General features: G+C 38.4%; 1 protein-coding gene and 1 pseudogene across 1 annotated transcript; both read right to left on the bottom strand.

Moving 5' to 3' along the window:
* Nucleotides 1–7,704: 7,704 nt before the first annotated feature.
* Nucleotides 7,705–10,530, bottom strand: LOC127793761 (ankyrin repeat-containing protein At5g02620-like). The gene is made up of 2 exons (XM_052324468.1): nucleotides 9,724–10,530; nucleotides 7,705–8,728 (listed from the first exon to the last, which is right to left on the bottom strand). The coding sequence occupies exons 1-2, from the start codon at nucleotides 10,219–10,221 to the stop codon at nucleotides 7,895–7,897; spliced, it is 1,332 nt and encodes a 443-aa protein (XP_052180428.1). The 5' UTR covers nucleotides 10,222–10,530; the 3' UTR covers nucleotides 7,705–7,894.
* Nucleotides 10,531–18,385: 7,855 nt separating this feature from the next.
* Nucleotides 18,386–23,749, bottom strand: part of LOC127794722 (sugar transport protein 1-like) — a 31,500-nt pseudogene continuing 26,136 nt past the window's right edge.

The following is a 23,749-nucleotide window of genomic DNA, read 5'->3' as shown; positions in this document are numbered from 1 at the left end:
ATAGTAAAGCATAATAAAAGCACATACCGGTCCTTGGGGCCCACACAAGACACACGGCACCCAAGTCCCATACCAACCTGCTGCTGCCCTGAAAGGCAACAAGTATCTGCAATAAACCTGCGCGCGCTGTCTCGGGTCGGTACTCCAGCCACCCGTATCCCTGCCGGTACTCCCGACAGCCGAGCCAAAGGCTTCCTCGGAACGGTACTCCCGTCCGAGAACTAAATACTACCAGTATCCATGCAATGCACATAGAAATGCAATGGCATAGTGAGCATCAACGTGACACAAGGCGCCCATACATCCAGTCATTAGGTCATGCTCCGCCCACATAGTAAACCACACGCCATGCATATGCTCGCGCTGGATGCAACCTAACCAAACTAGAATGTCCGTGTCCAAGCATACTCAATAAATGGATATCCCAATATGCATCCCGTACCCATGTGCATATCAAATCATGAACAGTAATACAATGTATCTAATCATGCAGTAAATCACATACCGGCAGAGCTAGTCAGCAATGCCCGGCACTGGTCAACGGCCAATAACTAGGGGTGTCCACCCGACGGTCCACTTCAGGGCCGTACCATAGTCTACCCCAACGTCACCAACAACCGACCCCTGCCCCACTGCTCGATAGTTCTAACCGAACCATAAATAAATCTGAGAAAAACTATAAGTAAACCCAATAAAATCGTAAATAAACCCTCACGTCTAGGAATCTAGTCCCCAAACTGGTTCAGCATCATTCCCAAAAGAAGTGGGGGCGGTACAAACCCCCGTAGGCACACAACAAATAAAACTCTGGAAGCCTCGGATTTAATTTAAATTAAAATAAATGAATAATAATTTAACAAATAAGGTTAGGTGCCGAATTAGAGTAAAGGAGGTGATAAAATACAGGAAATCACGGGGTCTTTCACGGGAATTAAAGGTCAGGAAGAGAGAGTTAAGAGTTTGCCTTTACAAGGCCATTCCTTGCTTTTCTTGCGCACCCGCTGTGAAGTAAAACATTCGCTGGCAATAAATAAAATCGCGGCTTTAATTAAATAAATCTACCGTATAATATAATTAATTTAGCCGTCTAAAATCTCACGTAAGCGCACCACAATTAAAATCTCAACGAGTCTCATATTTATTTTAAATTAAATCGCGCTAATAAAATCATCAAAGCCCGCTTAATAGATTAAATTTAAATTAAACAACTCAAATTTCATAATTAATAAACGAGTCGAAACAGACGAATGGAGGGTATAAAATATGAGAAATCATAGGGTTTCTCACGGAGATTAAAGAACACGAAGAAAGCATTAGGAACTTGCCTAAAACTAGCTGATTCCGACCTCTCTCAAGCTCCCGATGCAAATTAAATCATTTCCTAGCAAATAACACAACCGGGACTCAAATTCATTAATTTTAATCGCATAAAATTTATGATTTAAACATATAATGCTTCTACTAATTTTTACCCACGTACCTGATCACTTCCCATGCCGAAAAATTCCAAAATCATTTTATTTTTTCCTTATTTTCTTTTCTTTCCTCTCTTTTCTTATTTTCTTCTCCTTTTCTTCTTCTCCTCCTCTTCCTCCTTCTTCTTCCCCGCATCTTCCTCCTCCTACAACTCACTTATTCTTCTCCTTTCCTTTCCTTCTTCTTCTTCTTTTCTTCTTCTTCTTCCTTTCTTCTTCTTCTTCTTCTTCTTCTTCTTCTTCTTCCCGCATCACCTCCTCTGCGCCTGCACGCGTTGCAGCCATAGCCGACGCTGCCCCAGTCGCTGCCTCAGCCAGCACCGCTCTCGCCGCTCGCCTCCGGCCGGCCACCGCGCGCCACCGCGCTTGCTGCCGCCGCTACTACTTGCGTCGCCCCCTCTCGGCTATTGTCGCTTCACTGGGCAGCCATGGCTAAGCTTCACTCGGCCAGCTTCCATGGCCGCCCGCCCCTCCCTCTTTCTATCTCTCTCTCTCACTGCTCTCCTTCCCTATCAACCCCGATCTCACCCTCCCGATCTCCCTCATCCCATCTCTATCTCTCACTCTCTGGTCGCCCTCCCCCTGTCTCTCCTCTACTCACTTTGAAAAACATGGCCACTGGCCATTCCCCAGCTTCCACGCACACGAGCATAACACATATTTTAACACATTTTACTTAACTAAATTTAATTAATTTAAATTAATTTAAATTATTCTTTTATTATTATTTTCAAAATTTGAGGATATTACAGATATATATACATATAAATATAAGAGAAATTCTATCCTCAGCCCGATAAATTACTCTTCACTGCCCGCATTTATATTTCCTAAACTACCCTCCATTAAAAAGCCTTTATTACCCTTACCCAACTACTTTCTCCCACCACTTTTTCTTCTTATTTACTCTTCGCAACCCAATCTCCGATCACTTTCATTGAAATTTAGCGAACGTTTCTGATCATTTACAGCGATTATCTTCTTGTTTCTGCTAGTTTTCATTTTGTTCTTCTACTTTTCTATATATACAATGGATGATTATATCCAAAAAATGATGAGATGGGAAAAGTTTTATGAAGAAGATTATGGAGAAGATGACAATGAGTAGCATCTCATGAACTACAATGAACGGCAACAGTAACACGTCAATGTTCTGGTAAGTCATTTTATTTGTAATTTTGGATTCTTCCATGCCATTAACTAGAAAATGTTGAGAATCATAATGATCAGAATCAATGAGTTAGAGTAGGGGAACCAACCCCGATCGCTTGCAATCGGAGAACCTGAAGGTCCCTGACCATGAACCTTCGTGGTCTGGGAACCTAGGTTTCCTCGACGCAGTCGGGGAAGCTCAGGTTCCCCTACCATTTCTAATCAAGGAACCCCGACTATTAAGCGTCGAGAACCCTCTACTGTTAGGCGTCGGGAACCCGAGGGTTCCCCTACCGCTGCCAGTCGGGGGACACTCGGGTTCACGATTGTACCGCGTCGGGAACCCGAGGGTCCCCCTACTAGCAATGGTCGGAGAACCCTCGGGTTCCTTAACTAGCAATAGTCGGGGAACTCGATTGCTCGGGTCGATGGTGGTTCATTCCTTCCTCGAATGAAGGGTCGATGGGTTCATTCAAGTTCCTCCAAGGATCGGGTCGATGGTTCCCGGGTTCCCGACTCGCGATTCCATTCTATCCCACATTGTTTTTAAATTTATATTTTTTTCTTCTGTTTATTTATATCTTGTTATTTTTAATTTATATATTTTATTTATGTTTTGTTTATATCTTGTTATTTTTAATTTATGTATCTTATTTTTATTTTGATAATAGGGATTTGATCATCAAAATTTAGAGAATTTAAAAAATAAGATTGTTGTATCGTTTGATGCTAATCAAACTTTTGTTAATAATGAGATTTTCAGTAATAGGGAAGCACTTATTGAATGGGTTAAGACAGTTGGAAAAGAAAATGGAATGGTTATTGTTATAAAGAGTTCTGAATCTGGGGGTATAAAAAGAAAACCTAGAGTTCGTCTTGCTTGTGAACGAAGTGGAAAGTATAAATCATCAAAAAAAAGAGATGAGACAATAGGAGAAACAAAATGTAGGACAATAGGTTCTAAAAAATGTAGTTGTCCATTTGAGTTACTTGGTGCTAAATTTTCAAATGAAGATGGGCGAGCTCCCTCTACTCCTCCCCCTCAAGTACGTGTCATACCTATAAATGAATGTACCATATCAGTAATTTTTAAAATAATAATAATCTATTACAAAATTAATTTAATTGATATAAGAATGTTATATTAAATGTCTAAATGCATGAAAAAGAAAATATGACAAATAAAATTATTTATAATAAGATTAATTGGATTTATTAAAAACGTGATAAGTAAAAATATAATTAATATGAAAAATAACAAATATATGTGTGAGAATAATATCAAATCAATGATATTTGAAAAAAAGTAAAAAAATTTAAATGGCCCAAAACTAAAAAAAATAAAAAATAAATACATTATTAAATTCCTGGTTCGGGTTTCTCCAACTCGGGTTCGAGAAACCCGGAACTGCGGGTTCAAACCCCCGAACCTCGTAATGCGGAGGTTTGAGAAACCCCCACACTACGAGGTTCGATCGGGGGTTTCTCAAACCCCTACACTGCGAATTTTGGGGGTTTGAGAAACCCCTGAACCTCGTTGTGCAGAGGTTTCTCAAACCCCCGAAGTTCGCAGTGCAGGGGTTTCAGAAACCCCTAAATCGCCCTCTCATTCCCTTACCTTGATGACGATAACAGTTGCCTAGTGCGATGGTGGTGGTCGAATTGTGGCCGCCACCATCACAAGGGGTGGCAATGCCGCCATTATCGCACCAGCTTCGTGCGATGATTAAAGAAATAACATGCGATAGATTTAATGCGTACCTGATTTTGCAGTCTGAATTTCTTTTTTTTCGCAAAACATTGGCGGACGATTGTTAGGGTTTCTTTGAGGAACGTGATAAATGGTGTGGTTGTGAGAGCATAGTTGGAAATTAAAGGCTATAAAGAGTAATTATGGTGATTGTAAAGAGTAAAAATAAAATTTTATTTTGAGTAGGCTGTGAAAAGTAATTTACCGGGCTACGGATAGAATTTTCCATTGGATAAACTAGTAATGTTTTTTACGATGCACTTTAAATGAGGTACAACTAGTCCATCATTAAGAACTAGTTTGGGAAATTTTTTGCTTTAATTTTTATTTACTTTTATAATTATTTTCTTTAATTAGGTCATTCTCCCTTTATTTATTTATTTACGTATCTAGAATACATCAATAAAAAATTAACTTAAGACAAGTTGTTCTTTTAGATAATAAACAAAAATAGTTTTAATGCACATTTCATATGATTTAAGAACAATTAGGTAATATTACAAGGGGCTTGAGACCTTTTTTTTTTGTTGAATCAAGGGTATCTTGCTAATTTTGTCAAGAGGTTCTATGTGGTGTAATTTTTCAAAATGTGGGGCTTAGTGTAATTCTTCAAAGATTCTTGGGATTTTTTCATAATTCTAAAAAAAAATCAAGGCTTAATGGAAAGCTTAAAGTGCAATGGTTCTAGGTATAATTTACAAAAGTCATAAATGTAATAAATCAAAAGTAAAGGGATGGAAACAAAGGGCTAAACTAGAATTTAGCAAACTCAATGGGCAAAATTGTAATTTCTCCAAAAACTTACAACTTAGCGAACAACTTGCATTGCCACTGGAAATGGCTCAATCCTTTGGATTTGACCTAGGGATAAAAAAGAAATGGATGAATGGTTGAGATTAAAAAGTTTGGGTAGTCAATTTTGGCTAAGATGTTTGGGATAAAATTGACCACGTTTAATCAGTTTTAAGGAGGTTTGGTGAGGGTTTTGTTTTTGGGTTTAAGAGATTTGGATTGGGACAAAATGAGGTGTTTTGATTGAGATTTGAGAGATATACAGGGTTTGGTCAAAAACTTGTGTGGATCGAGGAATGTTTAGGTGGAAGTTTGAGGGAATTGAAGGGATTGCCAGAAAATTAGGTATACTGGAAAAACTAATTCGACGAAGAAAAAACATGCTAGCATAGTAGCTTTTTAGTTGAAAAAAAAAAAAAAAGAGAAAAGTGAGAAGAGATGAAGATAAAAAGAAAATAAAGAAGAAGAAAACTTAATCTCGAGCATAGCTTGGGATTTTTTTTTTTTTTGGATTATCTTGGGATTTTCGAGTTTTGCCTGACTAATTCCTAAGGACAAGTGACATTTCCTCTTGATGCATTTTTCTGATAAATTCAAATGTGGACACGACCTATACACACTCGAAATGGACTTTCGGGAAACGGCTACCCTCCCCATGATCCCCCATTTATGACATGCAAACAAGACTCCCGAAAGGGCAATAGGGCGCATCCAATCCCTGCCTCCACATGGGCAACTTGCCTTCCAGTGCTTCGGATCTTTACCGCCTTGCAGTCTTCACCAATAGATAATAGCATGTACATGTTTACTATAGGAAACATTGTCTCCAAAATGCGAAGTAATGATTAGTAATTGAGAGATTAATTCAAATTTCTTTCCTTTTGCAGAGAGAAACCATCAAATTACATTTAGGGTGCGTTTGATAGAGGTGAAAAATGAGAGTGAAATTCCAATTCTCACCCCAATCTCTAGAAATTCTAATTCCTTGATTTCAAGAAAAATCTTCACTTTTTGAACTAAGATGAAATTCGAATTCTATATAATTAAAAAGCTGTTTGATAGAATTTCTTGAAATTTAGATGGAATTCGAATTCCACCCTTATTTTTCACCCCTATCAAACGCACCCTTAATGTGTTTGATTGCATTACCTAGAATTTAATTCTAGGTACTATTGGCTAGAAAACAAAAACTATCCCACCTGCTTGGAAAATGAATTTCATGAAAAAATATTTAAATGCTTGTACCATACACATTTTTTCATAGAAAAATTAAGAGTATTTGATTGCTTTCCATAAAAAATATGTAATGAAACACGCTCTTAATGAATTGGATTTCTCTAAAAAGTTAACTCTACGCAAATTAAATGCTTTATAATAGATTTATTTTTAAATTTCAACATATAAATAGTCGAAGATATTTTGATTTTACTTGAGTAATTTTAGCAAATACTCGAATATGCTTCAATGAAACTTATATCATGCATACCATATGTTACTAATTTGCCGCATCATCAGTTTAGTAACTCGGAAAAAGAATTGAAATCAAAAAATATGTTTTATCTTTTGCATTATAATTTTATCTAAAATATTTGGTTTATAAAAATATTTTTTTATCCTAAAATGTTTAGTTTCAATTTTATTTCTTATAAAAGATTTTATAGAAATAAGATTCTTGATAAAATAAATTTTAGCAGATTTATTAAAAATTTAAAATGTTATGAATAATTAACCATAAAAATTTAAAAAATTATACCAATTGTCTGACTTTGTGTCTTTATCTGTCAACATTATGTTAAAATTAACTTTGTATTGATCATTAAAATACATTTAACTCAGCAATGCTGAGTCTGCATTGCACAAGAAGGGGATTGATGCAGTGCGGTGCTTATCCCGTCGCTTTCTAATACGGTGGCAAAGTGACAAAGTCGCATCACATTGACCGCTTCTATATATACCTAAAGCTTCTTCCAGCAAGCCTCCGATAAAATTAATAATAACATATATTAGAAGACTGATTTGCGTTATTTATGTATAAAAAATTTAATTAAAAAAATTATTAAATAACATATGACGGTTATATTTTATTTATTTTTAAAATTTTTAGATAAAATATTATATAAAATAAATCATGATTAGTTAATAGCAACATACATAAACATCGCATAATTGAGAAGTTACCCCATCCCCATGGACCCAATGACCACAAACTGATTGCAGTCATTCAACTAAGTTGCATATTTAGAGACGTAGTTCAAACCATTAAATCAAATCAAATTAATTAGTTTTGTTTGGTCCGTCTTTTTGTTTTTTACAAAATAATTTGGTTCCAAATTTTAAGACACTGATTTATGATTGTGTGAGTGCAGTTCTTCCCCATTGTTTTCAGAGCAAAGCATTAATTGACTAAGCCGACTAGTTCACCTCAATTATACTTCAGCTTTCACTTTAGTTGATTTCATGCCTTTTTGAGAATCATGAGCGACTTGACACCAAACTAGCTAGTTAGCTGGAAATTGGTTTATGATAATGGCAGATCTTACTGCAGCCACACACCAAATTCCTGAAAAATAGAACAACATATGTAACGTGATTGGAGTTCAAAGAAATTATTCAATTTCCAAAATAGGAATCAGAAGGCAATACAATTAACACAACTCTGCTCATTCCATCAATTATACCATCTTCGTTTCACTAATTCAAACTCACGGATAAAGCTAATTAAAGATCAAACTGGGTTTCCGTTCCCTGTAGCTGGAGCGGCTTGGGACTCATTCCCTTTAGGTGAAGTTGATAGGGGTTGGTTACTTGAAGGTGAGATCAATTTCTTGTACAACTTCTTCATCAGTGACCATACATCTATATGCCGGTTCTCCTTCAACCACCTGTTCAGCAAGCGAATGGTGTGGGCTACCAGAAGAACAGCCATCACCCCACACCAAACTATCACCCCGATAGAAATGGCATTGCTGAGAGGTCCCCTGTCCTTTTTCGGGGTGATAACGGTGATTGAAAATGCGTATGTAAATGCCATGGATGTAACCGTGAGCCACATGATCACCACCATGATCCACATAAACAACTTTTTCTTGAAGGGCAATCCGGTCACTAGAAATAGAATTATGCTTACTGATGCCACAAATCCTATTGTGTTGGCATGAAGGAACAATGGATATGAATCTGGGTAGTTATAAGCCATCACAGCTTCTCCAGCTCTATGGGGGCTTGTCGAATTGGCGGGTAAATTGTCTTGCCAGACACCACCAGGAGGGCTCACCCCGGCTTGGAAAGCCATGGTTGCGATAAGCGACGCCACCACCATCAACACGTCCTGCTTCTTGGACAGCCACTCAATCTGATTGACTTGTTTGGCTTTCAAGGCATCAGCTTGTCGAAACAACTCCTTGACACTTTCATATTCATGTACGTCACCTTTGATTTCCTGTAGAATGTCCAGGGATGTGTACCCACATTCGTTTATCATGTTTAACGGGTTGTCAGACTTCTGTATGTCCTTCTCTCTCATTACATCCCTCGCTTTCTTAATCAAGAATTTCATGGCCTGCATACGACGTTATTTATATATATATAAGAAAGAATTGGATCAAATAAGAAAGCATTAGCAATAATTGCACTGGACTGAAGTACAATAATGGGACTCCTCCAGCCACAAATAGAAGAACAAGGTGGTTTTGAAACTTATCCTTGAAAAAAGCTATATATATATATCAAAAGGGAAAAAAAGGAAGCTCTGAATTGTTGGACTTCGATGTTTCAAATTTTGGGTCAGAATCGGACAATATGCCATTAGCTCGTTGTTTGCTGACCTTATGGCAGATTTTTTCAAGGATGGATTTACAGCAATTAAACTATATGTGTACACAATATTGCTCGATCCTGGACATGTATTGAGCTCAATCGATAGGCTTGTTTCTGTTTGTTCTACTCTCAGACCCAACACAATAAACAACATTAACATAGTTTACATATCAAGGTTTTTATCCCATCCCAGTGCGTAGGATCAGACATAAGGAATTCCAAGTAAATCACCAATCGGAATCAACACAATGCCCCGGGAAATTGGTTGAACCTTGCGATGTAAATGTGTTACCAAACCTTCGGTTCATAGGTAATGTCAACCATTAATCGCCACACAATTTCTAACTTAAAATGGAGGGTAAAGATCACAATATGCAGAAGCATTAACTTAGAAAACATGGGGGCAGAAATGTCAAATGTGGGAAATTTACAGGGTTCAGGCATAGTTTCAGCTGGGTAAGTTTTCCTTTTCTGTGAGATTAAGAGGATAAGCAACCATATTGAAAAAGAGAGTTCGACTGAAAGCATTTCAATCATTCAAAATCCAGCCAGCCAAGATAAAAGTAGCAAAAGTGAGTGAAAAGGAAAGAGAATGATTCGTCACTTTAGACATATATAACTTCATTAATATATATCCACCCAACCTATGAGATAAAGAAGCTCATCAAACTAATAATCAACATAAAAACGGCGACCGAATGAAAACAGTACAGAAAAGGGGGATCGGCATAGATATACCTCAAATTTCTTGTTCTTAATGGCCAGATGAAAGATGGTGTTGCCGCCGGCGTCTTTAGCTTTGAGCAGCTCATGAATCCAGTGGGGATTTGCTTGAAAGAACTCGTCCAACACACGATAATAGCCCTTCATCGCCGCCAGATGAAGCGGGTTCCTGCCGTCGCCGTCCAGAGTCAAGCACATGTCGGGGTTCTCTTGCACTAATGCTTTGACGACATCGCAGTTTCCCCGCGCCGCCGCCAGGTGGAGCGCCGACCACCGCCGCGAATCCAGCACCCCCGCCAGTGCCACGTTTTTCTCCAGCAGCTTTTCGACAAATTTCAGGTTCCCCTCGAATGCCGCCACATGGAGGGCCGTGTGGTCGAAACAACCCACCTTTACTCGCCGGAGGATCATTGGATCTTTCTCAAGCAATCGATCCAACGAATCCGTGTCATTTTCAAGAGCCGCCTCGTGCAGAATCTGCTCCAAGTTCTCTTCGCCCCCTCTCTCTCTCATTATTTCTCTCTATCTATCTCCCTCACTCAAAGATGTGAACTGATTTTTCTGATAATAATCCACACATATATTGTGTGTGTATAAATATATATATATAGAGAGAGAGAGAGAGAGAGAGAGATGGATGCAAACATACAGAGAGAGAAAGAGGAAGCTGGAGTGAAAGAGAGGGGTTGAGCTCAGTGGTCGTCGTTGACTAAAAGTCAACATTTATGTTCGCCGCCTTGGGAACTCAGATGATGGGGCAAACGAGTGCGATTTTGTGCACCCCATTTAACGGGCGGTAACTTTACCCCCCGTTAGTTTTAACCCCCCCTACCCCTTTCTCTCTCCCCTTCCTCCTCCTGCAAACCCACCCACCCACCCCCCTTTCTCTCATCTCCTCTCTCCCCTTCCTTCTTCTGCTCCAACAAGTCGCTCGCCGCCTTGCCTCGCCTCTCGCACGAGTCTGGATGTGGTATTCTACATACACAAATATCTACGCCGGCCGCCGCTGCACGCAACCCTCCTTTCTTCTCCTCTTCTTCTCCAGCAACCCTCTCACCAACCGCCTCGGAGAGAATGCAGCGGCGAGGCGGAGAGGATGCAGTAGCAGCGGGTACAGATCTGTCCAAACCACACTTAGCTAAGACTGTAAAAGTATTTATAAATTTACAATGTAAAATATAGTAAAATTAAGTGTACAAACTACATTGATATATAAACATATAAATAGCATTTTGGATAAACTAGTAATGTTTTTGATGGTGCACTTTAAATGAGGTACAACTAGTCCATCATTAAGAACTAATTTACTTTCATTTTTATTTTCTTATTTATTTATTTTTTTGTTGAGACACTCTCTATAATAGTTATTTACGTATCTACAATACAACAATAAAAAATTAACTTAAAGACATAAAATTTGTTCTTAATATTAATAAGCATAACACAAGTTGTTCCACACTCAATTTTCAAATACTACTTTATCAATTTTAATTTTTAAAACACAATACAATAAAACACAATACCACACCCATAACATAATAATTCCAAAAAGGTCCTACAACTTTGGTAGTAAGAAAAAATTATATATTCTTTTGCTAAGTGTTCAATCCGTGGCATCCACAACTTAATATTTTGATGCTTAACAAAACATGTGACTAGTGTTTAAACATTCTCTCAAGAAAATAATTTTCTTAAACTCTTAGGTTATGTTCTCTTTATTTTTTAATTTTCAGTTTTAAATTTTGAATTCATTTTTAATTTTCTATTTTGGTAGTTTGTTTTTACAAAATTGAAAACATATTCTCTTTATCATTTTGAAAAATTATTTTTTAAAACAAAAAATAAAAAAACGCATTCTTTTTGAAATTTTGAATATAATTTTTTAATGATATTTTATTTAATAAATTTGATTATTCAGTAAATAAGAAATATTTAATATTAATTTATTATTAAATATATATATATTTTAAAGTTAATGAATTTTGTAATATTTTTTTCAATTATAATAATAACATATGAATAAATAAATGTGTTTTGATTTTAGAGTTTATTTTGGATGAAAACACCCAAAACAATTTTTTATTGTTTTGAGTTTTTTTTTAATTTTTTTTATTTTCAAAAATATATTTTTAAAAATAACAAAAAGAACGCGTTTTTATTATTTTAGAAAATCGAAAACTAAAAATAAAGTTTGAAAAATATTAGAAAAAGTTTTGAATATAATGAAAAAATAGAATTTCAAGTGTTTGACAATGTGTTACTCAAATATTACACATAGAAACTTCAATTAATCTTTCACTAAGAATGTTAATCAAATATCAAACTTTATTACTCTAAAATATTAATCAAATGAGGTTAAACATTACTTAAGTAACTAGCATAGAAATTGAAAAGTCCTAAATATTACTTGAGTAATATTGTAATTTACTCGAATAACCTATAAAGTTGTTAAGATATTCCAAGCATTACTCGATTAATCTAATATATTAGTCAAGTAATCTTTGTTTCAATTTTAAAATTCAAAACGTGTTAAAAATATCATTCGAGTAACACCTACAATTACTCAAATAAGGTCTATGAAACTTTAAATCCTAATGTTTTAGAACTTAGATCGCTTTTAATGCTGACCAACTGCTTTCAATGCTGACCAACTACTTTTAATACTGACCCAAGTACATTTGATTACATCTGAATAATATTAAATGTTCTAAAAGTCTCTATACATAAAAATATTCATGTTTTATCTGTTTTTTCTTATTCTAACTTGATTTGCATTGCAAAAATAGAAATTGTTTGTTATGGCCACATAAAATCTATTTGTTCTCTAGATTCAAAATTCAAATTAGCCTTGATATATAAGGCTTGGAGCTCAAAAATAAAAAATAAAAGGAAAAAGAGAAGAAAAGAGAACAAAAAGAATAAAGGAGAAGAAAAGAAAAGAAAAGAAAAGAGCAAAAGAAAAGGTAAAAGTTTTCATTGCTACTACATTCTAAGAAACAAAAAAACACAAAATTATTTTGTATCAATATTTATTCTACTTTTTGTATAACTAGGTGTTCCTCTCATTAGTGCTATATTTTCATTCATATCCTTGAGAGAGAATCTAGAACATAAGACTTCCCTTCAAAATCAAATGTTCTTGTATTGTGTGGGCTATTAATTCAGCTTTAAAGTGAAAAAGAGATAAAAGGTTCTCGCTTGATCTCTAGAAAAAACAAAGTCAGGGTATGTCAACGGTAAAAATTGGTCGACCATGATTCGTCTTGCCCGCATTGAGAAAATAAGTATGGGAGAGAAGAAGATGAAACACACAAAGGTATTTTTACGTGGTTCAGCCAGAATGATGCCTACTCCACGACTGTCCTCTGATTATTATGGTTGTTTAATTCCCTTCTTGTAAATAATCAATGATGGGCCCTATCCACAAGTCTAGTCTCACCGCAATGGCCAGCACTTCACCTCATCTTTTCGTGCTTGGTTCTGCTAGGAATTCTACAAGAATGGCTCCCAATGAGTCTACAGCTTGGGTTGATGCCAAGCGAGGTAGGGCATTGGCATGAGAATTCTGGTCCCTAGGCATTTGGTTCACCTTACACCCCTCAAAGATATGCATTAGGTCCCGAACTTTCTGGAGATATGCTATCATTTTTGGGCCCTTAACATGATATTCACCTCGTATTTGACATACCACGAGCTAAGAATCACTGAAGACCACCAGTCGTTATGCTTTCACCTCCCTTGCCAACCGTAATCTTGCTAACAGCGCTTTATACTCAACTTCATTGTTGGTCTCCTTAAAGCCGAACCTCAAAGCATAGGGAATTTTATGCCCCTCCAGGCTTACCAAGAGTACCCCAACTCCAACTCCATGCTCGCTGAAAGATCCATCTACATATAATTCCCAGGGTGGACCTTCCGAAGATTCGAGCTCCTCTTCTGCTGGTCTTGTAAGCTCAACAATAAAATCTGCCAACACCTGGCCCTTTATGGCCGACCTCAGTTTGTACTCTATGTCGAACTAAGCGAGCTCGATGGCCCACTTGAGTAAGCGACCAGACGAGTCGTGCTTCTACAAGACCTGTTTCAGTGGGTACTTGGTCAATAAGTTAACCCAATGGGCCTGGAAATAGGAGCGTTGTAATACCTGGGAAAATTCTTGAGATTATAAATGGTATTTCATTAAGGGTATAAAGTGAATTATCGAAAGAATGAGGCTTTAGGGTACACTAACACAGTCTTAAGCAATCGAATCGACCGAAGGGAGTACCTCGGACCTTATATATTGAAGGGAAATGGAATAGTACCGACGAGGGATTCGAGGAATAATTTTAGGTGTTAAAAGAAATTGGATCAAGAATAGTTTTCGGTACATCTGTCGATCGAGCTGAGAAAATTGAATCGACGTAGGGAACACCTAGGAAGTCAACGGAGCATCTTGAGGACCTAGATTTTACATATAAAACAACCCTCTAGCGATTTTGGGTTGAAATGAAGGGAATTAGGGTCAAAATGATCAACCGGGCCAAAGTATAATTTTCTAAATTTGCCTGAATGAGGTCAAAAGGATAATTTTTTGGGAACTTCGAGGATGAAATAAAGAGTACAAATCTTGTGGGTCTTAGTGGTATTGTTAGAAAGATCAGGGGCTCAAGGAAAAGGGCAAAATCGAGATTGGAAGAAATCAAGGGGTTGAAGTGCAATTTATCAAAACTTGCCAGTGTGTACGTAAGGGAAAAATCAGCTGCCGCCTTCCATCGCACGTGGCCGCCGTTTCCAACAATGAGATGGCTGAGGAAGGCTCGAGGGACGTCGTATACGGCGCAAGGAGGCTTGGAGGCCAAGCCTTGGCTATTGATTGGCTGAGATGTGGCCGGTTTTTGGGTATAAAAGGGGGCTAAGGGTTTCAGAATTTTGGCATCAAATTGGACGTGATTTTAGATGTTTTTGAGAGAATGGATAAAGGGCTTTTGATCCTTGCATCAAGGGGAAGGATTCTGAAGTTTTTGGAGGAGTTTTCATCGCGTTTGGAGGCTGTTCAAAATGGGTCGGAGATGCAAGGCGGACGCCTAAGGCCGACCTGCAACCCGCGTTTTGGAGGGTTTTTCAATGACCTTTTGGCCAGAAAGTGGTACCAATAGGATCGATTAAGTGAGGGCTTGAAGAGGGTGTAATCAGATCTAGAATTGGAGTCGTCGGCGGCGAGCGGACTTGAGGAAGAAGGTGGCGCGCTACACACCACGTGCAGACACGCATAGGGCGCATGACACAGGGGCATTTTTGGTATTTCTCTTTAGTATTTTTCTTAAATTATTTTGGGATTTATCATGTTGAAAAATTTGGGAAAAAGTTTGATGAGATAATTATTTTTGAATTATCGAGGTGAAAAATTAGAAAAAAAAATAGAGAAAATTATGAAAAAATTAAGAAAAATGGATTTTGATGCTCCTTTAATTAAATATGGTATTTAAGGAGTGTCATGGCTAGAGGTTGAGTATAAGTACGAGCGTTTGTGATTTAGCACGCAAATAAAGGTCGTACACGAGGATTGAGGTAATCTAAATACATTCGAGGTAAGTGTTCTACCTAGAAACTTGATTTTGACTTGTGAGTGGTTCTCCTCCAAAACTTATTTACTGTGGGTGTTTCTACCCTAAAACTTAGTATTTGTGTTACCTAAATGTGTTGTGGTTTTATGCAAAATGGCTTTATTGCATGCGAACAGTAACCGGTGATGGTTGGTTTTATGAGGTTGGTTCGTCCCTAAACGTTTTGTACTTGTGTATTGCATTTTATAAAATATTATTTATACGATGCATTGAATAGTAAAATGTGGCATAGTCATACGTTTTGTGATTGTTCATATGGAATGTCAGTCTAAAATGTTATCTGGATAGTGTAGCCATAATTCTCTAAGGACGTGACGGAATAATAGGGATATCTTGTGCTGGTGTGCATGTTGGGATAGTCGCCTTGGTTTCTGTGCTCAGTCATTTGGCTAGGGAAGTTGCACTAGGATGACTAGGTGTCCATATGGGTTTTGAGTTGGGATTGTGTAGTGGTTCTTGGATGCTTAGAGTGGGAACGTAATCCTCGACGTAAATGTGGTGAGCCGGGTTCCTGCGTTGATGTGACCCTCCTAGGCTAGGAGTTGGTAATGATTGTTCCTTAGATGTTAGGGAGATGCATTAACCTTGCCCTTATTAAGCTAGAATCGCGTCGTGTCGATGTGTTGATATTGTGGCATGGTCTTTAGAGGGATTGCTATTTCCCCGTGGTAGGGTTAAGCCCTATGGGATTCTCTTGGGTTAGGGCTTGCAGGGTTGTGTTAGTTTATTTCATGTCTTGCATATATTCATGAAAACGTGTTTTTGAACTTTCACTTAGATAATTCATCATCTAATATGGACTTTGTCCCTAGAATATCCAAACGTTCTAGGTGAAGGCAATAATGCAAAAGGAAAAGGGATTGCCGAGAAGTGACGGCGATTAGTGGATAGTATACAGTATGTCATTTTTCAATTATATTGTTTATTTTGATGACGTCATATGAAACACTGGTTTGGCTTTATCTTATGAATAAAGTGATTTCGATTATGTTCTATTGAGGTTTTGATCTAGCTTCCGCATTTAAGGTGATTTATCTGTCTTAGTTTATTAATGATTCTAAGTTGATATATTGAGAAGGTATAACACGATATCCAGGGAACGATTTTTGTGTTGAGTTTCCGTTGGAAAAAAATATATCCCCGGAATCTTATATTACCTAACGCCCTGGGAAGGCAGGGTGTTACAGGTGTAGTTTCCTTGATGCCACCACTAAAAAATAGGCGAACTTCTCCATGGGGGTATATCTCATTTTAGCATCCGCTAGTCTGTGGCTCACATAATATACCAGGTATTCCACCCTGTCTTCTTCTCACACCAATACCACACTGATAGGGTATTGAGATACCCCCAGATAGACGATTAACTCTTTTCCTTCCTTAGGTTTGGACATGAGCAGGGGTCATCCCATGTATTCCTTTAGTTGTTGAAAGGCGACTTCACATTCCTCCGTCCACTAGAAATTTTTTGCCTGCTTCAACATGTTAAAGAATGGAATACACTTATTAGAGGCCTTGGAGACAAACCTGCTGAGGACGGCGATCTGGTCATTAAGACTTTGCACCTCTTTTATCTTGGTTAATGATCTCATGTTAAGCAAAGCTTGGATCTTCTCGGGGTTGGCCTCAATCCCCCTTTCATTCACCATGAAGTCTAAGAACTTCCCAAAAGCTACACCGAATGAGCACTTGAGCGGATTTAGCTTCATTTGATACTTCCTCAGAACCTGGAACATTTCTTCTAGGTCGCTAATATGGTCGACGACCTGCTTGAACTTCACCAGCATATCATCTACATATACCTCCATGGCTTTCCCGATCAGGTCCTTGAACATCATGTTAACCAGACGCTGGTAAGTTGCTCTTGCATTCTTCAGCCCGAAGGGCATCACCTTGTAACAGTACAAACCTCGATCTGTGACAAACAAGGTATGCTCATCATCTTCAAGGTTCATGAGAATCTGGTTGTACCTCGAATAAGCATCCATGAAGCCAAGAAGTTGGTGACTAGCCGTTGCATCCACGAGCTAGTCTATTTTGGGGAGAGGGAAACTATCATTTGCGCGTGCTTTGTTCAAGTCTGTGAAGTCAACACAGGTCCTCCACTTCCTATTTTTCTTCTTCACAAGGATTGGGTTCGCCACCCAAATGAGATAACAGGCCTCCCTGATAAACTTGTTAGCCAGGAGCTTGTCTACTTCTTCTTTCAGGGCCGCATAACGTTCTGCAGTCATGTGCCTCCTCTTCTGGTGAATTGGCAGATGGTTGGGGTCTATGTTAATCTGGTGCAACGTCACCTTAGGGTCTATTCCCACCATATCTTTATGGTTTCAAGCGAACACATCTAGATTGTCTTTAAGAAAATTGATTAGCAAGGATTTTACTTTGGGGGTGAGACCCTTTTCCCAGCTTGAGACACCTCTCAGCATCCGCATTACTAACAACGGTATCCTCCAGCTCGCCTATCGAGCCAGTAGCTCGGTCATAGTCCACCTCGCGGGGATCCAGGTTGTGACTGACCCCCCTTTTACTTATGACTCGTGGCCCCCTTCCAGAGACGATATTGACTTTCTTTCCTTTGAGCCTAATTTTTAACGCCTCTTCATAGCAGCACCTCGCGGAATACTGCTCGCCCCTTATGCACTCGGTCCCATTTCGGGTTGGGAACTTGATTGTCAAAGCTCTAGTTGAGACGATCAAATTTAAGTCGTTCATGGCAAGTCTTCCCATGATGACATTGTATGCTGAGGGGCAATTGATGATTAGGAAATCCGCCATCGCCGTGGCCTGGAGATCCGAATCCCCAATCATGAGCAGGAGCCTGATACGTCCCATCGGAACTATCGCGTCTCTGGTGAAACCATAGAGCGGCTCTATGGATGCTACCAACTGATCTAATCCCAAGCCCATTTGGTCGAAGCATTTCTTATACATCACATTCACCGAACTGCCTGTGCCTACCATAATCCTTTGAACTTCCACGTTGCCAATTTGGGCTCGGACCATAAGGGCGTCATTATGAGGCCAATACACATCTCTAGTATCTCCTTCTATAAAGACAACGTCATTAGGGGTTACCCTGGCTTTCTTTGAGTGTCCTTCCTGCCTGCCCTGTCTAGCGAGTAGAAGGTAATTGGCCTCTCAAGCATAACGCTCATGCGATCTGTTAGAAGTTCCTGCAATATGAGGCCCACAATGAATGGTAAAAATAGTTCTCATCGTAGGTGTTTGGTCCTACTCGGGAGCTCGACGAGGCTCTGTTTGAGCTAGCTGCTAGGGCTGTTAATCGCCTGGTCACACCACATAATCATGCAAGTGCCCCCTCCTAATTAGCTCCTCAATCGCGTCTTTCAACGCCCAACACTCGGAGGTGTATACAGTATGACAGCCAACCATACATCACATATCCATGAATCACATGACATGTATATAAAAATGTCAACATAATAAAATATGTAAATACTGGTCCTTGGGGCCCACATAAGACACAGGACACCCAAGTCCATATCACAAACCTGTCGCTGTCCTGAAAGGTAATATAAGAACCTCCCGAGCAGAAGCTCCCTCAGGTCGGCGCTACCGAAACCCAAGAACGGGGTACGCTAATAACGTCCGTAAACCTGGCATGGCATAACCATCCGTAAAATCCAACACGTCAATCTGGGTCTGTAAACCCAGCACAATACACCCACACACGGCTCCAATAACCATGCAATGCACAAATATAATGCAGTGGCATAATGAGTATAAACGATGATACAAAGCCCCCATAAGCCGTGCATCAAGCCTTGCTCGCCCATATAGGAAATCATATACCATGCACTGCTCATGTAATGCAGAGGCATCCTGAGCATAAATGATGATACATAGCCCCCAAAGTCATGCGTCAAGCCCTGCTTGCCCTGAAAGGAAGACACATATAATGCAATATGCCTATGGCCAAGCACACAAGTCAAATGAGTACCCAGTATGCATAACCCATCTCAGGAATAAAAGCCGTGCTTTTAACAAACCAAGTGTGTTTAACTGGTTGGAACAAGGAAAACAGTGTTAAAAGTATTTATAACCTTCCACTACAGTCACAAGCTAGCAACTACCCCAAAAGTACCTATCTTTATTCCTTTTATAGAAGGTAGAGAGTGATTAAGCCTTCTAGAAACACAAGTAAGACTTTGAGAGCACGACCACCCTGACCTTATATTTATCCAGTTGAAATATATATATATATTCTCGTTAAAAGAAAGCATGATAGAAAATGTGTAAATATATAACTTACTCTTATCATTTATACTATATAAATAATATAGGAAAATATATCCCCCCATAAATTCCCTATTTTATTTTATCTCATATACATATACATTTTAGCTTAGCCTTTACCCCCAAACAGTGAAGTTTAAATAATCTAAATAAACTACTAACCTACAAACCTTCAAGTGGAGACGTTTGACTTATGTTCACTGCTAGCATTCATTCACATGCCAATTCAACCACAATGAAAAGATCTAACAATTGACTTCCTTTCCCATCTCTTAAAATATTAATATTTTATTTGTTAACATATCTTATACACACATAATAGGAATGCATAGCACTTCACGAGGGAACGGTTCTGTCCACCATATTTTGTTTCTTCTTCTCGCTCCATTCATATAACCCACTGTAATATATATAGACACATGTATACATATATGATGATGATGATGATGATGTACAAAATAGGAAGCATGCACAAAGGGAAACAGTGGGCCAAAACCATCAAAGAAAGACAAGAACAGAAGTCACTGGACTCAAGGCTCCAAGAACTACTGCACCCTTGGCTATATATGTATATATATATAGATACATATAATTCCAACCTAGAGACTTGTGAAAAAACAGAGACTGCACAACCTATAAGCTATATGGCTGAATCAAAAGAAGAGAAAGAAGAGTGAGCTTGCCTAATTCCTGGAAAACAACAACCAACGTATATACATATATATCTACATCTATATATCTATATATATATAAGCGCATGCATGTATATAACAGAGGCCATCTCCCTATTGCCCAGCTCAAAGAACCCACTTTCTAGAAGGCTATCAAAAGTAAATGGAAGATGGGAGAGAAGGAGAGCTTGCAAACAGAGCACATCGTAAGGCAGAAAATCCCACTGAAACCTACTGGAACTCCATGGAGGTTGAGAAGAAATCATAGCTAACGGTTTGCAAGGGAGAGGAAAGAAGCTTGCAAAGAAGAAGAGAAGCTTCCCTGGTAGGCGAAAAAGAGAACCACCTGCCAAACTCTTCTCCTTCTTCCTATGCTTTCTTCTTTCTACTACTCTCTACCAAACTCACTGCCCAAAACTCCCTTCTCTTAATAATCACTCTATTACTCTTTCTATATATATATAGGCAAGGTAAGAGACAGTGATTAATGGCTTACACGCGTGCCTGACTGCATCAAAATTCTCTACCACCACTCTAAAGCCAAGAAAATTGCTTTAAAACTCGCTTCCAGAAAACGCATATGTCGGACTTAAGAAGATACCCTAATGCCCTGGCCTGGATCCAGATTTGAGAAGCTTTAATGAAAAACGGAGGGTTTTGGACAGATTCAACATTTTTTTGAATTTTGGGCATAACTCCCTCATCCGAGCTCTGATTGAGCTGATTCAAGATGGTATGGAAATAAAAGAGACATATCTACAACTTTTATGTTTTACGTTTTGAGCGATTTGGGCTTAATCATAGTCTAAATTTAGCTTCAAAGTGGAAATAGAATGCTGGAACGCAGTGTTTACAAGATTCTGGGCAGCTCCAACACATCATAGTAATTTGGCCATAACTCTCTCATATAAGTTCCAACAATATGGTATGGAAAGATATGAGAAATATCTACAACTTTTATGTTTTGGATTTTTAGAGATTCGGGCTATATCAGAGTCAAGATCGGGTTGCAATGCAAAAGTCGCACACTAAAAATATAGGCAATTCGAGTCACATACACCCAATTTGAGTCACTCTCTCCCAATTCGAATCAATCACTCTCAATTCGGATCACACTCACAAAACTCACAAAATTTTATCCAATTTAGCCTTGATTCGGATCATTCACTATCCTATTCGAATCATACTCACAAACACTTGGCTAAAATTAAATTAATTCGGATACTCCAAACATATACGCAACACTTAATTAATAAACACCAAAAATAACATTTTAAACATCAAGGCTAACCAATTCAACCACAAGGCATGACACAATATTAATTAACTAAATTCGGGTCATTACAATAATATGAAAAACCCATCGGACGAGAGTGTTTTGACCGCGATATCTATTGGACTTCGGAAGGATGGAAAACTCTACGAGAGCATCTATAAGTCCCTATAAGAGACCTGGGCAAATTCTACGAGCGATCTGCGAAGGAGGTCAGATGGGAGGAAACTTTTGGCTCAAAAAAGCCAAGCAACCAAAAAGATAGGGGATGAGGCACTAGCCAGAGCCAGAAGAGGGTCAATGGCGATAATCAAAAAGGAAGCCAAGGGCGAAATTCTAGTGATCTGGTCGCTAAGAACACAATGAGTGAGCAGGGAGGCGAGCGACCTCCACGCCAAGGTCGTTATGAGAACTATAGCACTTTGTCTGACGCTCAAGACATGAATTTTGCTATTGAAAGAAACAAGGAGAATTTCGGGAGGCCTAATCCCATAAGAAACCCCAACAGATTTAGGAATAAGGTGGCAATTGTTATCAGCTCGAAGTGGAAGTGGGATAATGCTCCCATGGACCTTGCATAGGGATTGCCTATGATGGTGAAGAGAATAAGGCCGTTTGGGGTACTAGTAGTCGAGATGACTAAATCGACCCCTCTTAGCTAATTAAGAAAACGTTTTCCATAAATCGTTGGACAGGGATGTATATTGAAGAAATAGTAAGACTACATGGTATTCTCTCATGTAATTTGTGAAGTGTTACATGTTGCCTCGGGGACCCGGTGGAAGTTTAGTACTACATTTCATCCGTAGAATGGTAGATAGATGGAGAGAACTCTTCAAGCATTGGAGGAGATGCTACTGGCACTTGTGTTGGATTTCCTTGGTAGTTAGGGCGACTATCTTCCATTAGTGGAGTTTGCTTACGAAAGTAGTTACCATGCTAGTATTGGGACACCATCCTATGAGGCATTTTATTTTTTTTAGCAGTCCATGTAGGACGCCAGTGTCTTGGGAGGAGGATGGATATCGGGCCTTGTTGGGACCCCAAGTTATTGAGAAAACATTTGAGAAATTAAAACCGTTATGGCTTAGCCCAAGATAGATAGGAAAGTGATGTAGACTGGAAACGTCGGGATTCAAAATTGAGATGTGAGACCATATATGGTTAAGGATGATGCCATGAGGTGCAAGCGATGTTTGGAGCTTAGGGAAACTAAACCCTCGTCCTATTGACTCTTTCAAGAATCCTAGTGCGAATTAGACCTTTGACATATAAATTAGCCTTGTTTGGCCAATGTGCATTCAGTGTGGTATGTATCAACGTTAGGAAAGTATATGTTGGATCCTTAGCATGTGGTTGATTTTTCTTTAGACCATAAAGGTCATGCGCGATGTGTGGTATGAGAAAATGCCATTGAACATTCCAGAACAATGAGAGAAGGAATGGGAGTATAGATTGATTCCGTTTGTAATGGCCCGTGGTAATGACACAATCAGGGCGAGGTTGCTCGAGAATTTGAGGATGAGCTGAGGCATTTCTTTCCCAAGTTATTTGCGTGACCAGGTACGAATTTGGGGACTAAATTCTTTGAAGGGGGAGAAACTGTAACGACCCTAAAGTGGATCTAGGTGTTATAATACTTAATGTTAGTTTAATGGCATTTTAAATGTGAGTCTAAGTTTTTTTTAATATTTAATGAAAGATTACTTTGATGGCATAGAAATAATTTTAGATTGTATAATTTTATGGTTCATGTGATCATGAAAATAAATGTATGAGTCTAATTTTTAAGAAATTGAAAATAATGTAATGGGCCATAATTAATTAGTAATAAGTTCATGGGTTTAGCCCAAGTGGGAAATTAAGCCTAGTGGGCTTGGAATATATATATATGGGGTATATGTGCTCTAGGCTTAGACCCATGGTGAGAAATAATTTGAAAATAATAGAATTGGTGGTGTAATAAGAAAATGAAAAATAAAATAAATTAAATTTGTATTTGTTAATAGAGCCGCTAGATATTTCTGTTTATAATATGAAAGGAAGGGCATTTTGGTAATTGCTGGAGTTGGCGTGCAAATCTGTACTTACTCTCTTTTTCTGCCAACTATTGTGTGTAAATCCCCTATTTCAATGCATATCTCCTCTTTTTCTTTCTATTCCATTGGTTTTTCCTCATCTCTTCTGTGCTCTTCTTATATTTCATCTTCTTCTTTTACTTTTGTTCATTTCTG

This window comes from Diospyros lotus, chromosome 2, assembly GCF_014633365.1.
Source record: "Diospyros lotus cultivar Yz01 chromosome 2, ASM1463336v1, whole genome shotgun sequence".
Taxonomy (NCBI): Eukaryota; Viridiplantae; Streptophyta; class Magnoliopsida; order Ericales; family Ebenaceae; genus Diospyros; species Diospyros lotus.
Note: the sequence above shows the minus strand (reverse complement) of the source record. Positions and strands in the feature narration are given on the sequence as shown.